The following is a 14,354-nucleotide window of genomic DNA, read 5'->3' as shown; positions in this document are numbered from 1 at the left end:
ATGTTACAATTCGTTTTGATATATCAGCAACAGCAGAATTTTGATATCTATATTGAGCCAATCATTGGAATTATCATTAACTCGAGCCCATTCAATGCACCTCACGAATTCACTGTGATTAGCGTATCAGACTTAAAATAACGGCAGAAACAGATACACGTCTCCTAATGTAGGTTTCTTGTGCTTAATACCTTTCTTATCGATTGCTATTAAAGACCTGACGGGTTGTATCATTGTCAAAGGCCGGCTACCATTTTGATACAGCGAGAGAGTTTGAGCTATCGAAATAATTTTCTGAGGGGAAAATTGTATTTCAAAGTGTGAAATATGATTTGAAGGAAGGTAGGAACATACAAGTCCCCTCAAGAAAAAGTGGAACGATTTTAGCTCTGACAGAATATTCCAAGGTCATTGACCCCAGCCCATAATACTACCCACCACAGAACATTGAACCCTGGGAAAGTGGGGCACAGATGGATGTCGTAATCACTCAGCTGTCGTCTGACGGCCAGCCCGTCTCAGACAAAAGACCTTAATTCCCGCCAAAACGTGACCAGAATCCATGTGAGCACTGTCTCCTGATCTACATGCACAACCCAGGCGTCTAAACCACACTAAAAGGTTGCAAATTTACCTAAAATGTCACATCGACTCGGAGGCATTTCTTTTCCATTCAGATGTGCCGGCTTAAAGCCGTAAATCCGGCTATGTAATGTTTTTTTCATTGAAATCGATTTGTAGTGATTGGATACTTATTCAGACGGGATCATAGTGAATGTGAATGTCAGAATAAGTGATGCAATGTCATATATCTGTTGTTTTATTTCTTTGTCGGTGGCCTTAAGGGGCATCCTAGTTTGGGGACATAAAAACAATAAATGGCATGTGTAATAAAAACTTGATAAAAAGTTAACCCACTATAATTTATTGTCCCCTATGAACTACTGGCAAACAGTTTATCAATGTAAAGTTGCCTAATGCTTTTTTAGTGTTTCTGTATCGAGGTTAGGTACATATGAGTCACCGGTATGGGAACTGGTAGCTCAAACTCAAAGGCTTTGTCGATCTTAGGAAAAAAATATGTGATGATTTGTCAATGTGTTAAAGATACAATTCATCTACATATTTTTTTCCCTAAAATATGTAAAGAAATATCATGAATTTTAACTATAACGTATTTACTTATTTTTATCTTACATCTATATACCGGTATACGATATAATGTTGATTCGTATTAATGTTTTCCCTTAACGTTATTATATGATATATGCCGTTATGGGTGACTGAAAGCAAATGAACTTCAATTTATAGCAATATCCAATTTCCACGAGGGAACGATGATGTATTAATATGCGTTCCTGGATCATTTGAATTGTTAAAGTGGGTGTTTTGCAATCGAAATTTGATATAGGGACATGGTGTGATAAATATGCTACCAAGATGACATTAATTACACAATAATGACAAAAGCAAGGTAATATCTGAGTAGCAATATCATTTAGTGTGAACAGAGAAGAAATAAAAAGAATATTTATCTAAACTGTACATACAAGAATGCCAGGTCCTAGAATAACTTTTGTTTTGAATATCGAAGAGAAAAAACAAATGATATGTGCATATTGGTAAGATATATTTTGCTCCAAACTTTAAAAAAAATTCAGATTATCTTCATAACCGAAAATTGTGTTGCGTATGATATATAATATATCCTATTACATACCGTATAATTTAAAACTATAAACTTTATTTCAAATGCGCCACCAGTGCCGCAGTCATTGATAGAGGAGTTAAGTCTGGTTTACTGACACAGATTGAAAACGTTCTGCCCTCCCTCCCTTCCCAAATGGCTTCGTTCTGTGAAGTTGAAGTCCTGCAGCAGACTTGTGTTCGTGACGAGACTGCAAAGAACGTACCGTCTTACTTCAGCTTCTCCATCATAGCGCAGTGACTGTCACAAAATCGAAAATCGATCTCAAAACTTAACAGAAAGATTGTTAGCTCTATGAAAGGGGAGTTGCACTGGGGGTATTTTTTGGTTTGTCTGTCGGTACGTTGTCTGTGTTTCTGCACCACGTTGATTTGTATATCTGACATAACCAAAAGTAACTTCAGAAGCTATCGACCAGCAACATTTTTTTTAAGTGTACGCTTTGGATGGATTGTGGTGATGTTTCCTTATTTGTCTACTGAGAATCAAGCTACAACTTGCCTCAGTACATTGAAAGAGCACCACGCGGGTTTGTCAATACAAGGACATTATACTTGTAATATAATGTCCTTGGTCAAAAGAAACTTGATTAAAAGTCGCAGCAACCCCCGGTTTTAAGACAACACATACTAGTAATAGTATTATTATAAAGTAAGAATTCATCTATAGTAAGTGCAGTACTGAACAGACAAGATAGATGCCGCTGAGACCACATTGGGCAAAAACACACCAAATATTTTTTTCTTATTCAACCCTATCCTGTTTTGGGCTGTCTCATTGAAAATTTAAAGAGGACAATTTTGTATTCCGTCGTGAATTGGCATCTATGACACCAAGGGGGCGTTACCTTTATTTGCGCCTGCGCACTACCTTACCCGGAAGTAAATTGCGTGCAGAGAACTTGGCGAACCAGTCTGGTGGCACACGTAGTCTTATAACTAGGCAAATCATCTCTTACTTAATTCCAGCTCTGACAGTTGTCTCAACTTCTTGAGCCGATTTCTCTTCGCCTTTTCAAGACTTGGTCAAGAACGTGGCACAGGACCGAGAAAATGGCGCGTGCGAGACGGCTCCTCTTCCTAGTCGAAATTTTGTTCCTGGCGGTAAGTTTGAGTTCTAGCGACCAGGAAACTGTCAACGATTTCGGCGATGGAATTCGAAGCGTGGAAGCAGAAGCTACGACGTGGCCGCCGAACGTTGTCTCCTCAGAAGACGACCCCTCCCTCGCGCCAGGCCATCTGAAGCCCATCGGCGCGAACGTCCCGAACAAGGCCGTGAAGGTCCTGCAGGGCTTCCCTCCCCCTGACGTGTTCCTCCGGGACTACGCCATCCCGTCCGTGCCCGTGCTGTTCAGGGCAGCGGTGACCGACTCCGTCGCCTTCAAGAACTGGAACACGGACGAGTATTTCCGGCAGTTTTCGGAGGCGGACAGGCAGACGCACACCATCGAGACCAGGAAGAAGGAGGTCCGGACACAGAGACCCACCGCCTTGACACTGCGCCAGTTCCTGGATAGATACAACCAGGAAGACATCTACATGGTGGAGGCCGTGCCCAGCTTCTTAAGGTATTTAGATAGTCAAATATTTACCGTATCGTATCCGTAAATGATTTCTCATCATGTCGGCCAATGATTGAATACTAGTACCATTTGTAGTTGATTTATATCCACAACCACCTGTTAAACAAACATACAAACAACCAGATTCTGTAACCACAGAACATGTAAATTTTGTACAGAAAATGCAATGGAGGACGAAATTCCCTTTATCTGCATGCCATTGCCCTCGTTGTAGCACCGAAAGAGATTAGTTCCGTCACCAAAATGTTCCCTAGCTTTATTCACCTCCCCAGCCTACAAAAAACTGCATTTTTATTAACACCTCCAAATAATCCATATATCTCGCAACATGTCGGCCATTTCATACTCCACTGCACACACAAAAGAAATCAAACCCAACAATAATTATATCAAAAGTAGCATTAGCATTAAAATTATCATCTGTACTGTATATTATTTTATCATGTTCTTGCAATTAGCCCTCGGGCATGGATCCCGAATTTGCAATAAACTTTCAATAAATATGTTTATTGAACTTTGCTATTCCACCATACCACATTGTATGATATGTGAATAAAAGCTATCTGCTATTTAAAAATCATAACCATACAATAAAACATGGCATTTCCAGAACAATTGAGATATGAAAACCTGAAGTTCTCCTGCACTATAGATAATGTTATAAGAAATTGTTGCTGATACTTGATCTCTTCATTAACTCACACATTACATGTTATTTCAGGAAAGATGTCCCCATGCCAAAGTCCCTCCTGTGTGAACCACTTACCAACTTGCTGGTAGACACGGTAAGGCAGAAAAAATGTTTCTGTCATGATAGAGAACAGACACAATCTATCTCAGTATTGTTTTTGGCTTAATTGTTATATACAAATGAAAAGAAAACTACTCTCCTCTTAACATCCGAAAACCCACAAATTATAGAAAAAGTGGGATCCTTTGTCTTCCTCTGTCTTCAAAAAAGAAGTCAAACCCAGTAGTTTTCTAGTAGTTTCTTAATAGTTATCAGTAGTTCTATGTGTATTAATTATCTGTTTTTATACAAATGTTTCTTCTGTTCATGCAATTAGCCTTCGGGCATGAATTTGCAATAAACTTTCTATTGTTTGTGTATCTATCTGTGTGTGTATCTCCACTGCAGTTTCTGTAAGTTTTGTTAGAGGGTGCTTACTGCCACATGATAATTTTTCAATTTCAGTAATACTGTACCAAAACATTTGTTCTTAAGAGACTTGAGATACATAAGATATAGTTTCTTCTTCATTGACTCGACAAAATGTACAAATCGGATAAAACTAAATAATGTTACATGTATGAATAAAGTCATCCTATGCACAGAATATATGTATGTGGCAAATAATGTACAGAATATATGTCAGCAGCAACATTAGAGGTGTAAGGTAACCTGTTGTTTCCCATTTACAGGTGATGTGGTTCAGCAGTGGAGGCACCAAGTCTGTTCTACACAACGATGATGTAGACAACATCAACTGTCTGTATGCTGGGAAGAAGGAACTTGTCTTCATCAACTTCCCAAGATACAGAAATAAGGTAATGAGAAATGTAAACAAAAATGTTGGGAAAGATCTTTCCATCCCAACTCTCAACTCACTCTTTATTAACCTTCTTCCTATGGCCTAAGTCCATAACAAATACAGATTTGTTGCCAAACTACTACCAGACTGAAGGGTAAAGAAAGAAGTGGAGGGAGAAACAAGCTTTAGAAGTCCAATTAATGATATATCTGCCATTCAGGTACTACATGTACATGTGTAGTATAGAAGGGTCCATCTCAAACATAAATGTTTTTAGTCAAAGTAAATAATTCTTCCATGTAATAAAGGTAATATTTTGTTTTGTTTGTTGCAGGTGGACCTTGACCACCCTGAGGGAAGCTACTCAAGTATGGATGTTGAAGCGGTTGATTTTACCAAGTATCCATTCATGAGAGATGTGGAGTATCACAGAGTCAACATGTCAGCAGGGGACTGTCTCTATATACCATACAGATGGTAAAGAACCATGAACATGCTGATAATTTATATTAAACAAGTATTCCTATATAATCTTCAAGAAGATGTAGGGTTCAACTTAGTGTTTTATACATGTTTTTTACAGAAGGAAAACATATTGTTTTTGCTCAGTTTCTTCCTCTTCTTCAAATGAATAAGGTCAATGACCAGGACCAGACGTCTATCACCATGGTAACTGGTGTCCGGTTACATAATGTTGCAAGTGCCATGCAGAACTTATAGTTCAAGAGGGGCTGCATGGTCACCATGTATATTATGAATGTGTTTGAGTATAATAAACAAAACAGTAGATTCTTAAGCTGGACCACGTGAAGGTAAACATGATGCATTTGCTTTTCTGCATATTTCTCTCTTCCCTTCCCACACAGTGTGGTACATTCGGGTGATAGACTCTCGGGTGTCAATTGACTTTTATACTTCACTGTAGGTACCATCAGGTGAACTCCTACGGCCGTAACATTGCGGTGAACGTGTGGTGGGAACACAACCTCAAGAAGTACGTTGAAGCGTTGTCACAGGACTGCGGAGACCTGTCTGAAGATGCGACCCTCGCTGACTTTAACATTGAGAACCCACAAGAAGAACAACCCTCAGATCATCTGTAAGTTTGAGGTGTTTCTGTGTATGTAATGACATGATTATGTTTTGCAGATTTATGAAGTAAAGAAGTCTTTGACATTCAATCAGGTCTATCATCTTGGAGATGAGCATGACGGAGATCTAGAAGTCAAACTTTTTTTCTTCTCCAACAGGAAGGAGTTTCTAGACAGTGTCAAGGATGAGACTGTGACCTTTGAGGTCTTTGAGGCCAGTGTCAAGAAGGTAAGACAAAAAGACTGCATATTTCCCCAAGATTGGATATAAGAGTTTTCTTTTACACAACCAAATATTCCTACCTTGGTTACGTTTCAGTGTCTCTCAGACACCTTCTTCTGAGATTGCATACTTCTTTGACCTTTAAAATCTTTAAAAAGGTCCAGTCTTTTAAGCTGAGTTAACTGTCTGAAATATCCACCATACAAAGCCTCTTTTGTTTCTTCCAATTTTGTTGTTTTACATACATGTGTATGGTGATGTATGATCTACAATGTATGGTCTCATTCTCACAGGATAGGGTGGCTACAGAGCTGATTATTTGGACACCAGAATGCAGACAGATTATTAAAGAGGTGGGTGTGGTTAGTATGTAATAAAGATGTAGAAAAGAATGATATCTTTGGAATGGCGTAAGCCCAAACTAGGTTAGATTTTCCGGCAGGTGACTGAGCAATGAGAACTACATTTCATGAACATGCTTTTATAACACTACCTGGTATTGATGACACTCACAGCAAGTCAATGGAAAGAGCTTACAACTCATTGAATTCTTCTGTTGTTCAGATGTTTGACGAGATTGACAGGAACGAGGACTCTGTACTCACTCAGGATGAATTAGATCTTATGCAAGAGGTAAGCATTCAATTTTAACATGACATGCATAAAACATAAAACATTACCTCTGTACTGAGGTTTTGTTTTTGGCATGTCTGTGTATTGGCTTGTGTTACCATTACAGTTATTTCTACATGCTGGGCACATTGGAGACATTGACAGAAGTTAGGTTAAAGGTCCCAGAAAAGGTTATCTCATTTCCTGTCTTTAATTTACTACTGAATCTCTATTGCCATAAGGGAGCCAGTGAGAAGACACATTTACAGCAAGAACTCCACAATAATGAATAAAGCAAAAAGTTGACAAAAACTCAAAGAGTACCAGGATAGGTGTATAAAACAACCTGTTTGTTTTCAATGTAGGAGGAGCTTGAGGAAGTACTCGGGGAAAAGCTAGATGGCATAAGGACTGTCATCATCGACCAAGTAGCACAGCTCAGACAGGTAAATATCTTTCATTAATTGAACTGTTCGTCTTGATAGCAAGTTGTCAGATGCTTTTTATGCTTCAGCCATGAGTGTAGTTCTTGAAGTGGCTAAGGCCTAACAACAGTCATGTCACTTTCTTCACTTCTTTAATACAGGGTATTAGCAAGGTATTTTTACCCTGTATTAAAGAAGTGAAGAAAGTGACATGACTGTTGTTAGGCCTTAGCCACTTCAAGAACTACACTCATGGCTACCTTCACTCACATCATTTCGAACAGTACATTCATGGCTACTGACGTTACATGAGACATTTTTCCATTTTTCTTGTTATGTGAACTTATTATCCCAAAAGGCAAGGGGAACAGAACTTTCTTAAATCAGGCTTGCATGGATATCATCTATGGACTGTACTTGCTACATGTCCTTGTAGTTTTGATGATTGAAGACTGGTGTCAATAACTAAATTGTTCTGACTTTTGACCACTACAGTCTGTTGAAGCAGAGGTGGCCAGGGGGCGGGCAGAGAGTTATGTAGAACTGGTGAAGAAGCTGCTGGATGAAGGAAGAACAACTTTAGCTGGCGCTGATGAGTCAGCAGAACAAGGTCATCAGGAGCTGTGAGATAGCAACAACTGGATTGACACTGTAACAGTGGGGTTCAAGCGCCGCTAACAGATCCATTCCAACGGGTCCGGACCTTTTGGCATAGTTGTTAGTGTGCTGGTGTTGTGAGCTGGCTGCCTGGGTTTGGCGTGGGTTTGATTCCCGGCGTCCCTGGAGTCAGTGATTTTCCTGTTTCTACTCGCTCCTATTTCTTTCACTGGTTGCCACACCAGGAACCGAACCCAGGCCTTGGCGATGAGGGCGCCAAATCATGAACCCCACTGTTACAGCACTTCTCTGCAGTCTGTCTTAGGTCTCTTGCTGCTAACTCCCACCGTTAACAATAGACATTTGGTGCATGGGTGCACCCTTAGGCGGGTGAAGGTTATTCATAGAAGATCTGGGATGTCCCAGGAAAGATTTAGGGTTGGTGTAAATATTTTTAGTTGGTAATAAGATGAAATTAGGTAAGGCAGCTGGCACAGATTATTTTATTTTGTGCTTTTTTCTGTTGTACAATGTCAAACTCCCATATTCTGTACTTTCAGAACCAACCCATACAACATTTCCAGATATATTTGTTGTAGACGATTGGTGATAATATATACATGTAATGCATCTACCGGTACTACTTTTCTTGAAAGCTAAAATTTGAGTGTGATATGTTCTGGCTGCATATCGATATACATGTACATATATACGTACAATAGAAGATTTTAAGTCTGAACCTGTCAACATATGTAACAAGGCTGTAATTTAAAAAAAAACTGAGATATACACTTCAAACATACATTACCAGGTGTTTATATATATATATATTAGAGATACACTGTATGTGAAAGTGACTGTAGCTTAAGTGTGGGGCATTTGGCTTTGAGAATACCAAGGAGCTTTATTTGGCAGCTCCTTGAGAATACTTTAACGTTTCATGTATTATAATGTTTAGGCAAGGAGTGTATAGTGGCCACACCAATTTGTATCTTAGTTCTCAAATACCACCAGTTTCATTTTTTCTGATTTGCAAAAAAAAGTGCAACGTGTAAGGTTCTGAATCAAGCCCTAAATGCTCATTTTTTTGCCACTAACAGTTGAGCAAAGTTTATTTTTTTGGCTGACCATCTCATTGGTCTCCTGCAAAAATCTGAGAACATCAAATCAAATTGGTATGGCCTAAATAATGCTGCTATTACTTATTAGAGGTGTAATATAACTTTATACGATAACGGTATGTCTTGGTAATTGTTTGATATTGCACAGGATTTATTTTAAGATAGAGGGACTTCAATCAAAATAAATCATTTTCAATCAGATTGTTTCTTGTGCTACTTTCATAACAGAAATTTTCGAATGAATACTAACGTTAACGTTAGTACTAGTATAACGTTAATGTTATACTTTTTAAATTGATATCAGGTAAATTTATGATGTTGTATTACCATGGAGTTCCAAAACAAACTGCTAGGACCAGGTCCAACCTATGCTACCCTAAACCTAGTTTAACCTACCCTAAACAGCAGATGTACAACTGGAAATTCCGCTGCAGTACCAAGGCCAAGGGAAGCTGGTAGGAGTCCAAAATCGACCTTAACCTTCATCTTTCCGGGACAATCTTAGATAATCTTCAGCTATACTACAGTACCTACAAGTCAAATGGGAAACACAAAGAGCAGTAAAGACAGACACACCAAAAACAAATATGCCTCCTTCGTGGATGTAACCAACTCGCGAGTTGCCCTTCAGAAGTACCTCGATCTAATAAAGGTCAATCTGTAACCCGGAAGTTGATTACGACCAAATCATATCGCGCATTGATATTGAGGAAAAAGAAATAAAAAGAGGGAAAGATTTATGGAACATTTTTGGCCTAAATTATGATACGAGTAATACATAAGACAGCTATGTCATTATTTCTCTCAGTTCTGGTACTTTTAGTAATGTTTCAGCAGTAAAATAGTAATTTGGACGTATTTTTTTGATAACCGGAAGTCGGATGTATTGGGTGTTGTTCGGCCGCACTGTTCGGTGGGGAGGGCGACAACGTTACTTTCTCCACTCTTCTATCTATCTGCACATCTTTTCGGCACATTTTGTTTTCCCCGTAGGGAGAAATACCTAGAAATGCGTAGAAACATCCAAATTCTAACAGATAACGACACGAGTTCGATGGGAAAAGTGTTGAGAGAGGAATTCCAGTAACCGAAGGTCTATCGCCATCCTGAATCTTCTAGTTCAGAATCTTGGACGATGACATCGACTGGCGAAAATGGCGCTTCCCGTGCGGTGAGAAAACAGTCCAAATTCAATACGTAAATTATTTAGGACATTCTCTATGCTAAGAATATCAATATTGGCAGTCGTAAAAATTAAATTGCGACATTAAAATTACTTAAATTACTAAGTATTCTACACAAAAGCTTACTTCTGTTTGAAGTCTAACTTGAGGTCCAAGTTGTAGTTTTAGTAAAGTGAGTTGTAGTTTTGGAAATTAAATATTTTGGTCGGTTGATAGTGAAAAATGCTCATGCACAGTGTGATGCATAGTGATATACCAAAGTTGAAGGTCTCTGAGCTGAGACATAAACAAACAGTTTGGGGTGCCCATGTAATTCTGAGCTGGGTTATAGTTTAAAATTGGAGCAGGAAAGGATTAAGTCATTTACATCAGAAATATGACCTAATGATCATGGTGTTTTTTTTGTCTTATAAGAGATATATCACTAATTAACTATTTCAAATTTCAGGATCCAGGCTTTACCTGCAGCTGCTGCAACTTCAGCTTTTTTGATAAAGCCAGCTTGGACAGGCACTTGATTCAGGTCCACAAGGAACAACCGTCTGATGGTCCAGACAAGGGCGAGAACACAACCATCCAGACATCCAAATTTGTCTGTACCCTCTGCCAGAAAAACTTTGTTCGTCAGAACAATTTAAAAAGGCACTGGCTTTCAGTCCACGAGAAAACACCCGATGATCCAGACAAGGCCCATAACTCAACCGATCAGCAGTCCAAATTCTTCTGTAGCCACTGCAATAAAGACTTTTTTCATAAATACAGCTTAGAAATTCACGTAGATGAGGTCCATAAGGAAGACACAGTGAAAAAGACAACACCCGCCCCACCAAACAGTGGTGCCGTTAAATTCTCCTGTAGTCTCTGCCATAAAAACTTCACTCGTAAAAATTGCTTGAAAAGGCACTGGATTCAGGTCCACAAGCAAGATTTCGATGATCCACATGAGGCAAAAAAGACATCCTGTATTCACCCAAACTGTGATAAAGTCTTCTATCACAGGACCAGGATGCTGAAGCATCTTGAAGATGATCACGACATGAGACTGTCCAGTAGTACCCATCGCTTTGACACAGAGAGGGACTTCCTCGACTGGAAGGAGAGAGAAGAGAGAAACAACCTGGTCCAATTCAGTAAGCAGAGTGGATCCAATTTTGGAAAAGATACGCGATATTCTTACTATATTTGCGAGCATGACGGATCTGATAGGGCTCACCGCGCCCACTGGCAGCCTGCTCGGCTGTCGTCGCGACGAAACAAGAAGGGGCGCGTGAAGACCGGACACGTCTGTCCCGCCAGGATGCTGGTGAAATCTGAGCTAAACTCAAGTGTGCTGAGAGTGACATACATAAGTACTCACAACCACGAGCCTCGTCCACGTGTTCCGAGCGCACGTTCTCGCCGCACGTGTTCCCGAACTACGCCCCATACGCGTCGCACGGGCAAACCCAAGTCACGAGGTAAGAAAGTAGCATCAAGTGTTTCTCAAGCTACACAACCATCTACAGCGCATGCTGAAGACAACAATGCTGCTTTGTTCATAGCTGATGATCTTGGAAATGAAGACATGGATTCTGAATCGGATTCTGGCACTGCTGGCTCTGAAGTGTTGATGCTGGAAGAGACAAGAGGATACCTGGCAGAACTGATAGGGATGGTCCAGAATGAGCAGGTGCAGAGAACTGTGCTGCCTCAAATTCATGATGTGTTGAAGAAAGCTGTATATCAGTGTAAAGCCATCAAAGCTCAAGCTGCCAGTGCCAGCAGTGTTGTACAGCTGTACCAGTCAGAACCGGTGTTACGACAGCCCTTACCAGGACAGAGGGAACATGACTATTACTGCATATAACAGCTTTCCACCTTAGGCCAGCTACATGCTGGTCCCTTGTCCCATCCCAATAGATTTATAAATGATTTCTTACATATTGAGGCTCATATAAAAACAAACGCATAGCCTATGTTGTTCATGACAGGCCTTCTGGCAGACAGTTGTTTCTTTTAGTCCTTTAGGTTTACTAACTCTAAAGTTTGGACACTTATTACTTGTTTTAGTAGAGAAACTCAGTTTAATGTTTATGGAAAGGTGCACTTTTCAGCTACAGATCTATCAATCAAGGTGTATGTACAGTCTTTGATGATTTGTATGTCCTTTCAGTATTCTTGTTCATTTAATAGGAATAGAATAACATCTTTAGTATGTTCATCTGGTTGCCAAATTCATAAGATTTAAAAAAGCATAACAAGTCAACTTGTTACTATGCTTGGCACTGTTGATGTAAGGAGTAAATTTACCCCCATAGAGAAACATCTATTAATACATTTGTATTAATAACTTCTTATTAGAATGGAAGAAATTGGAAATATACATTGTTGAAAATTGTTCCCATGCAATAAACATTGACAAAAATTCAGACACTGACTTCCTGATGTGTTACATGTACTTTTATTTTCTAAATGTGTTGAAAAGCAGGATCATGATGTTGCTCGCCTACTAGGTTTTATTTACATCACTATTTCACAAATACACAACTCTGTAATACAACTCTGTGATTACGCATTTGAAATAAATAAAAACAGCAATAATATATAGGACAATTTTACTATGCAACATGTGAAAGGCAATTTCAAGTAATACATGTAAATTGTAAATAGGATCTCAAACACTATCATTATTGTATGGGGTCTCCGTATTGGTTGGTTTTCGGTAGAGCAGGACTTGATGGAGGCTGTTCTGGGGGTTTTGAGGCTACTTCTCTTGCTTGAGCAAGTGTTCCTGTGACAGAAATGCCGTTAGTGCCTTTTGAATCAATCTACAGGTTCATTTATCAAAAGCAAACACAATTACATTTTCTAAACACAGCAAAAGTTGTAGACCATATTACTGGTAAGGACAAAAGCAAATGGGGATGTTGTATCTACCTGATTCTTCTTTCCCCAGTTGCAACAATCTCACTTTCTCCTCATGAGCTGACCTGATCTTGTACCATTTCTGCTGACACTCCCTACTTCTGGTGTAGGCAACTACCCAACCAGAGCCTGCTGCTACCACTAAGGGAACAACAACAAAGTTTAAATGGCCTTCTGGCAAAGTACTGCTTGCAAAGAAAAACTCTTTCAGGCTCATAGTTTATTATACATAACATTACATGTACAAGTGAATTACATTAAAAGGTACATGTATAAACATCTAAAGCTCAACTTAAAAGACATGTTTTCATGGATATTTACAAAGGAAAAAAATAGTTTGGTCTGATTGCATTTTACCTGCAGGTTAACACTGCCTGAAATCTAAAATCAACAGCATACTAAACAAATGTACATGCATCTATACTAGAATTTTGAGCATTACTATTGAAGTTTGTGCCCTTACCAATAGAGATGACCATGGCTGGATTACTCCCCCATGGAAGTCTTTTTCTCAGAGCACTCTGTCCTATAAATGTCACCAGGCCACCTGTTGATTGAAGAGCATGCAAACATTTGTTAGGACTTTGATACACTGCAAAAGGTAGAGTGATAAATAGTTCTGTTCAATAAAGGGCTGTGACAACAGCTAGGGATTCAAACTCCCAACCCCTTGGTCCAGAAGTCAAGTCACTATTAACCACTGAACTATAACATACTATGGAAAAGTTCAAACCAAAATTTATATGATGATCAATTTGGGACATATCTAGGTCAGATTGTGAACATTTCTTCTACCCCTTTCACCCTTAATTATTAAAGTTAATAATAGTGACACTGACTGGTGTCTTTTATTTTACTAGTAATAGTTACCTGTGACTGTTGCGAACACTCCAGACATAAAGGCCGCAGACTGACACACAGTATAAGCTTTTGAGCCCTGGAAAAAATGAAATGTCATTATTGTAAGTTATAAAACAAATTCACAATAGCATAAAAATTCTGAAAGATTTGTGAAAGTTCATACCGGGTATTTCTCCTCTACTTCAGGATCATCCATGGGTCCTGTCAACGGCATTTTGCTGTCACTTCAGTTTTTCCAGTTATTGTTGATAAACCTAAGAAACTGTCACAAAACACGTGTGTGATATAAACATGACACACCCTCCAACCTGGTCAATGTACACATTTTATAACAAAGGTCAAGCTGTGACCCGGAAGTATATCGGGATCAACTACATCGCGCATTAATATTCAAAAAAATTTTAAACACAGAAAAACGGTATACTTGTAAAACCTGATTGGCAAAGAGCTTATTAAATCTATCCAGAGATTACATAACTATTGTTTTTCTATTGGTCTTAGTTTTGGGTTACAA

General features: G+C 39.1%; 3 protein-coding genes across 3 annotated transcripts; 2 read left to right on the top strand and 1 right to left on the bottom strand.

The window, feature by feature from the left end:
• The first annotated feature begins 2,590 nt into the window (after positions 1-2,590).
• Positions 2,591-9,090, top strand: LOC109482627. Its single transcript, XM_019785432.1, has 10 exons — positions 2,591-3,275; positions 4,012-4,075; positions 4,713-4,838; positions 5,157-5,299; positions 5,748-5,921; positions 6,073-6,142; positions 6,430-6,489; positions 6,701-6,769; positions 7,114-7,194; positions 7,669-9,090. The coding sequence occupies exons 1-10, from the start codon at positions 2,761-2,763 to the stop codon at positions 7,798-7,800; spliced, it is 1,434 nt and encodes a 477-aa protein (XP_019640991.1). The 5' UTR covers positions 2,591-2,760; the 3' UTR covers positions 7,801-9,090.
• An 857-nt stretch (positions 9,091-9,947) lies between these two features.
• Positions 9,948-12,415, top strand: LOC109482652 (PR domain zinc finger protein 15-like). The gene is made up of 2 exons (XM_019785474.1): positions 9,948-10,062; positions 10,524-12,415. The coding sequence occupies exons 1-2, from the start codon at positions 10,027-10,029 to the stop codon at positions 11,919-11,921; spliced, it is 1,434 nt and encodes a 477-aa protein (XP_019641033.1). The 5' UTR covers positions 9,948-10,026; the 3' UTR covers positions 11,922-12,415.
• Positions 12,416-12,499: 84 nt separating this feature from the next.
• On the bottom strand, positions 12,500-14,184 carry LOC109482653 (transmembrane protein 141-like). The gene is made up of 5 exons (XM_019785475.1): positions 14,004-14,184; positions 13,850-13,916; positions 13,443-13,526; positions 12,992-13,120; positions 12,500-12,845 (listed from the first exon to the last, which is right to left on the bottom strand). The coding sequence occupies exons 1-5, from the start codon at positions 14,052-14,054 to the stop codon at positions 12,742-12,744; spliced, it is 435 nt and encodes a 144-aa protein (XP_019641034.1). The 5' UTR covers positions 14,055-14,184; the 3' UTR covers positions 12,500-12,741.
• Between the last annotated feature and the right edge of the window lie 170 nt (positions 14,185-14,354).

This window comes from Branchiostoma belcheri, unplaced genomic scaffold, assembly GCF_001625305.1.
Source record: "Branchiostoma belcheri isolate BF01 breed outbred unplaced genomic scaffold, Haploidv18h27 scaffold6, whole genome shotgun sequence".
NCBI lineage: Eukaryota > Metazoa > Chordata > Leptocardii > Amphioxiformes > Branchiostomatidae > Branchiostoma > Branchiostoma belcheri.
This window is presented reverse-complemented; position numbering and strand designations above follow the sequence as displayed.

Bases quoted from the DNA above. Each gene is read 5' to 3' on its own strand.
- LOC109482627 (XM_019785432.1), top strand. From the start codon at position 2,761: ATGGCGCGTGCGAGACGGCTCCTCTTCCTAGTCGAAATTTTGTTCCTG. The intron at 5,300-5,747 runs GTAAAGAACCAT...ACTTCACTGTAG, and splicing joins CTCTATATACCATACAGATG to GTACCATCAGGTGAACTCCT. The intron at 6,490-6,700 runs GTGGGTGTGGTT...TCTGTTGTTCAG, and splicing joins GCAGACAGATTATTAAAGAG to ATGTTTGACGAGATTGACAG.
- LOC109482653 (XM_019785475.1), bottom strand. From the start codon at position 14,054: ATGCCGTTGACAGGACCCATGGATGATCCTGAAGTAGAGGAGAAATAC. The intron at 13,917-14,003 runs GTATGAACTTTC...CATTTTTTCCAG, and splicing joins AAGTAGAGGAGAAATACCCG to GGCTCAAAAGCTTATACTGT. The intron at 12,846-12,991 runs GTAGATACAACA...TTTCTGTCACAG, and splicing joins ACTGGGGAAAGAAGAATCAG to GAACACTTGCTCAAGCAAGA.
- LOC109482652 (XM_019785474.1), top strand. From the start codon at position 10,027: ATGACATCGACTGGCGAAAATGGCGCTTCCCGTGCG. The intron at 10,063-10,523 runs GTGAGAAAACAG...TTCAAATTTCAG, and splicing joins AAAATGGCGCTTCCCGTGCG to GATCCAGGCTTTACCTGCAG.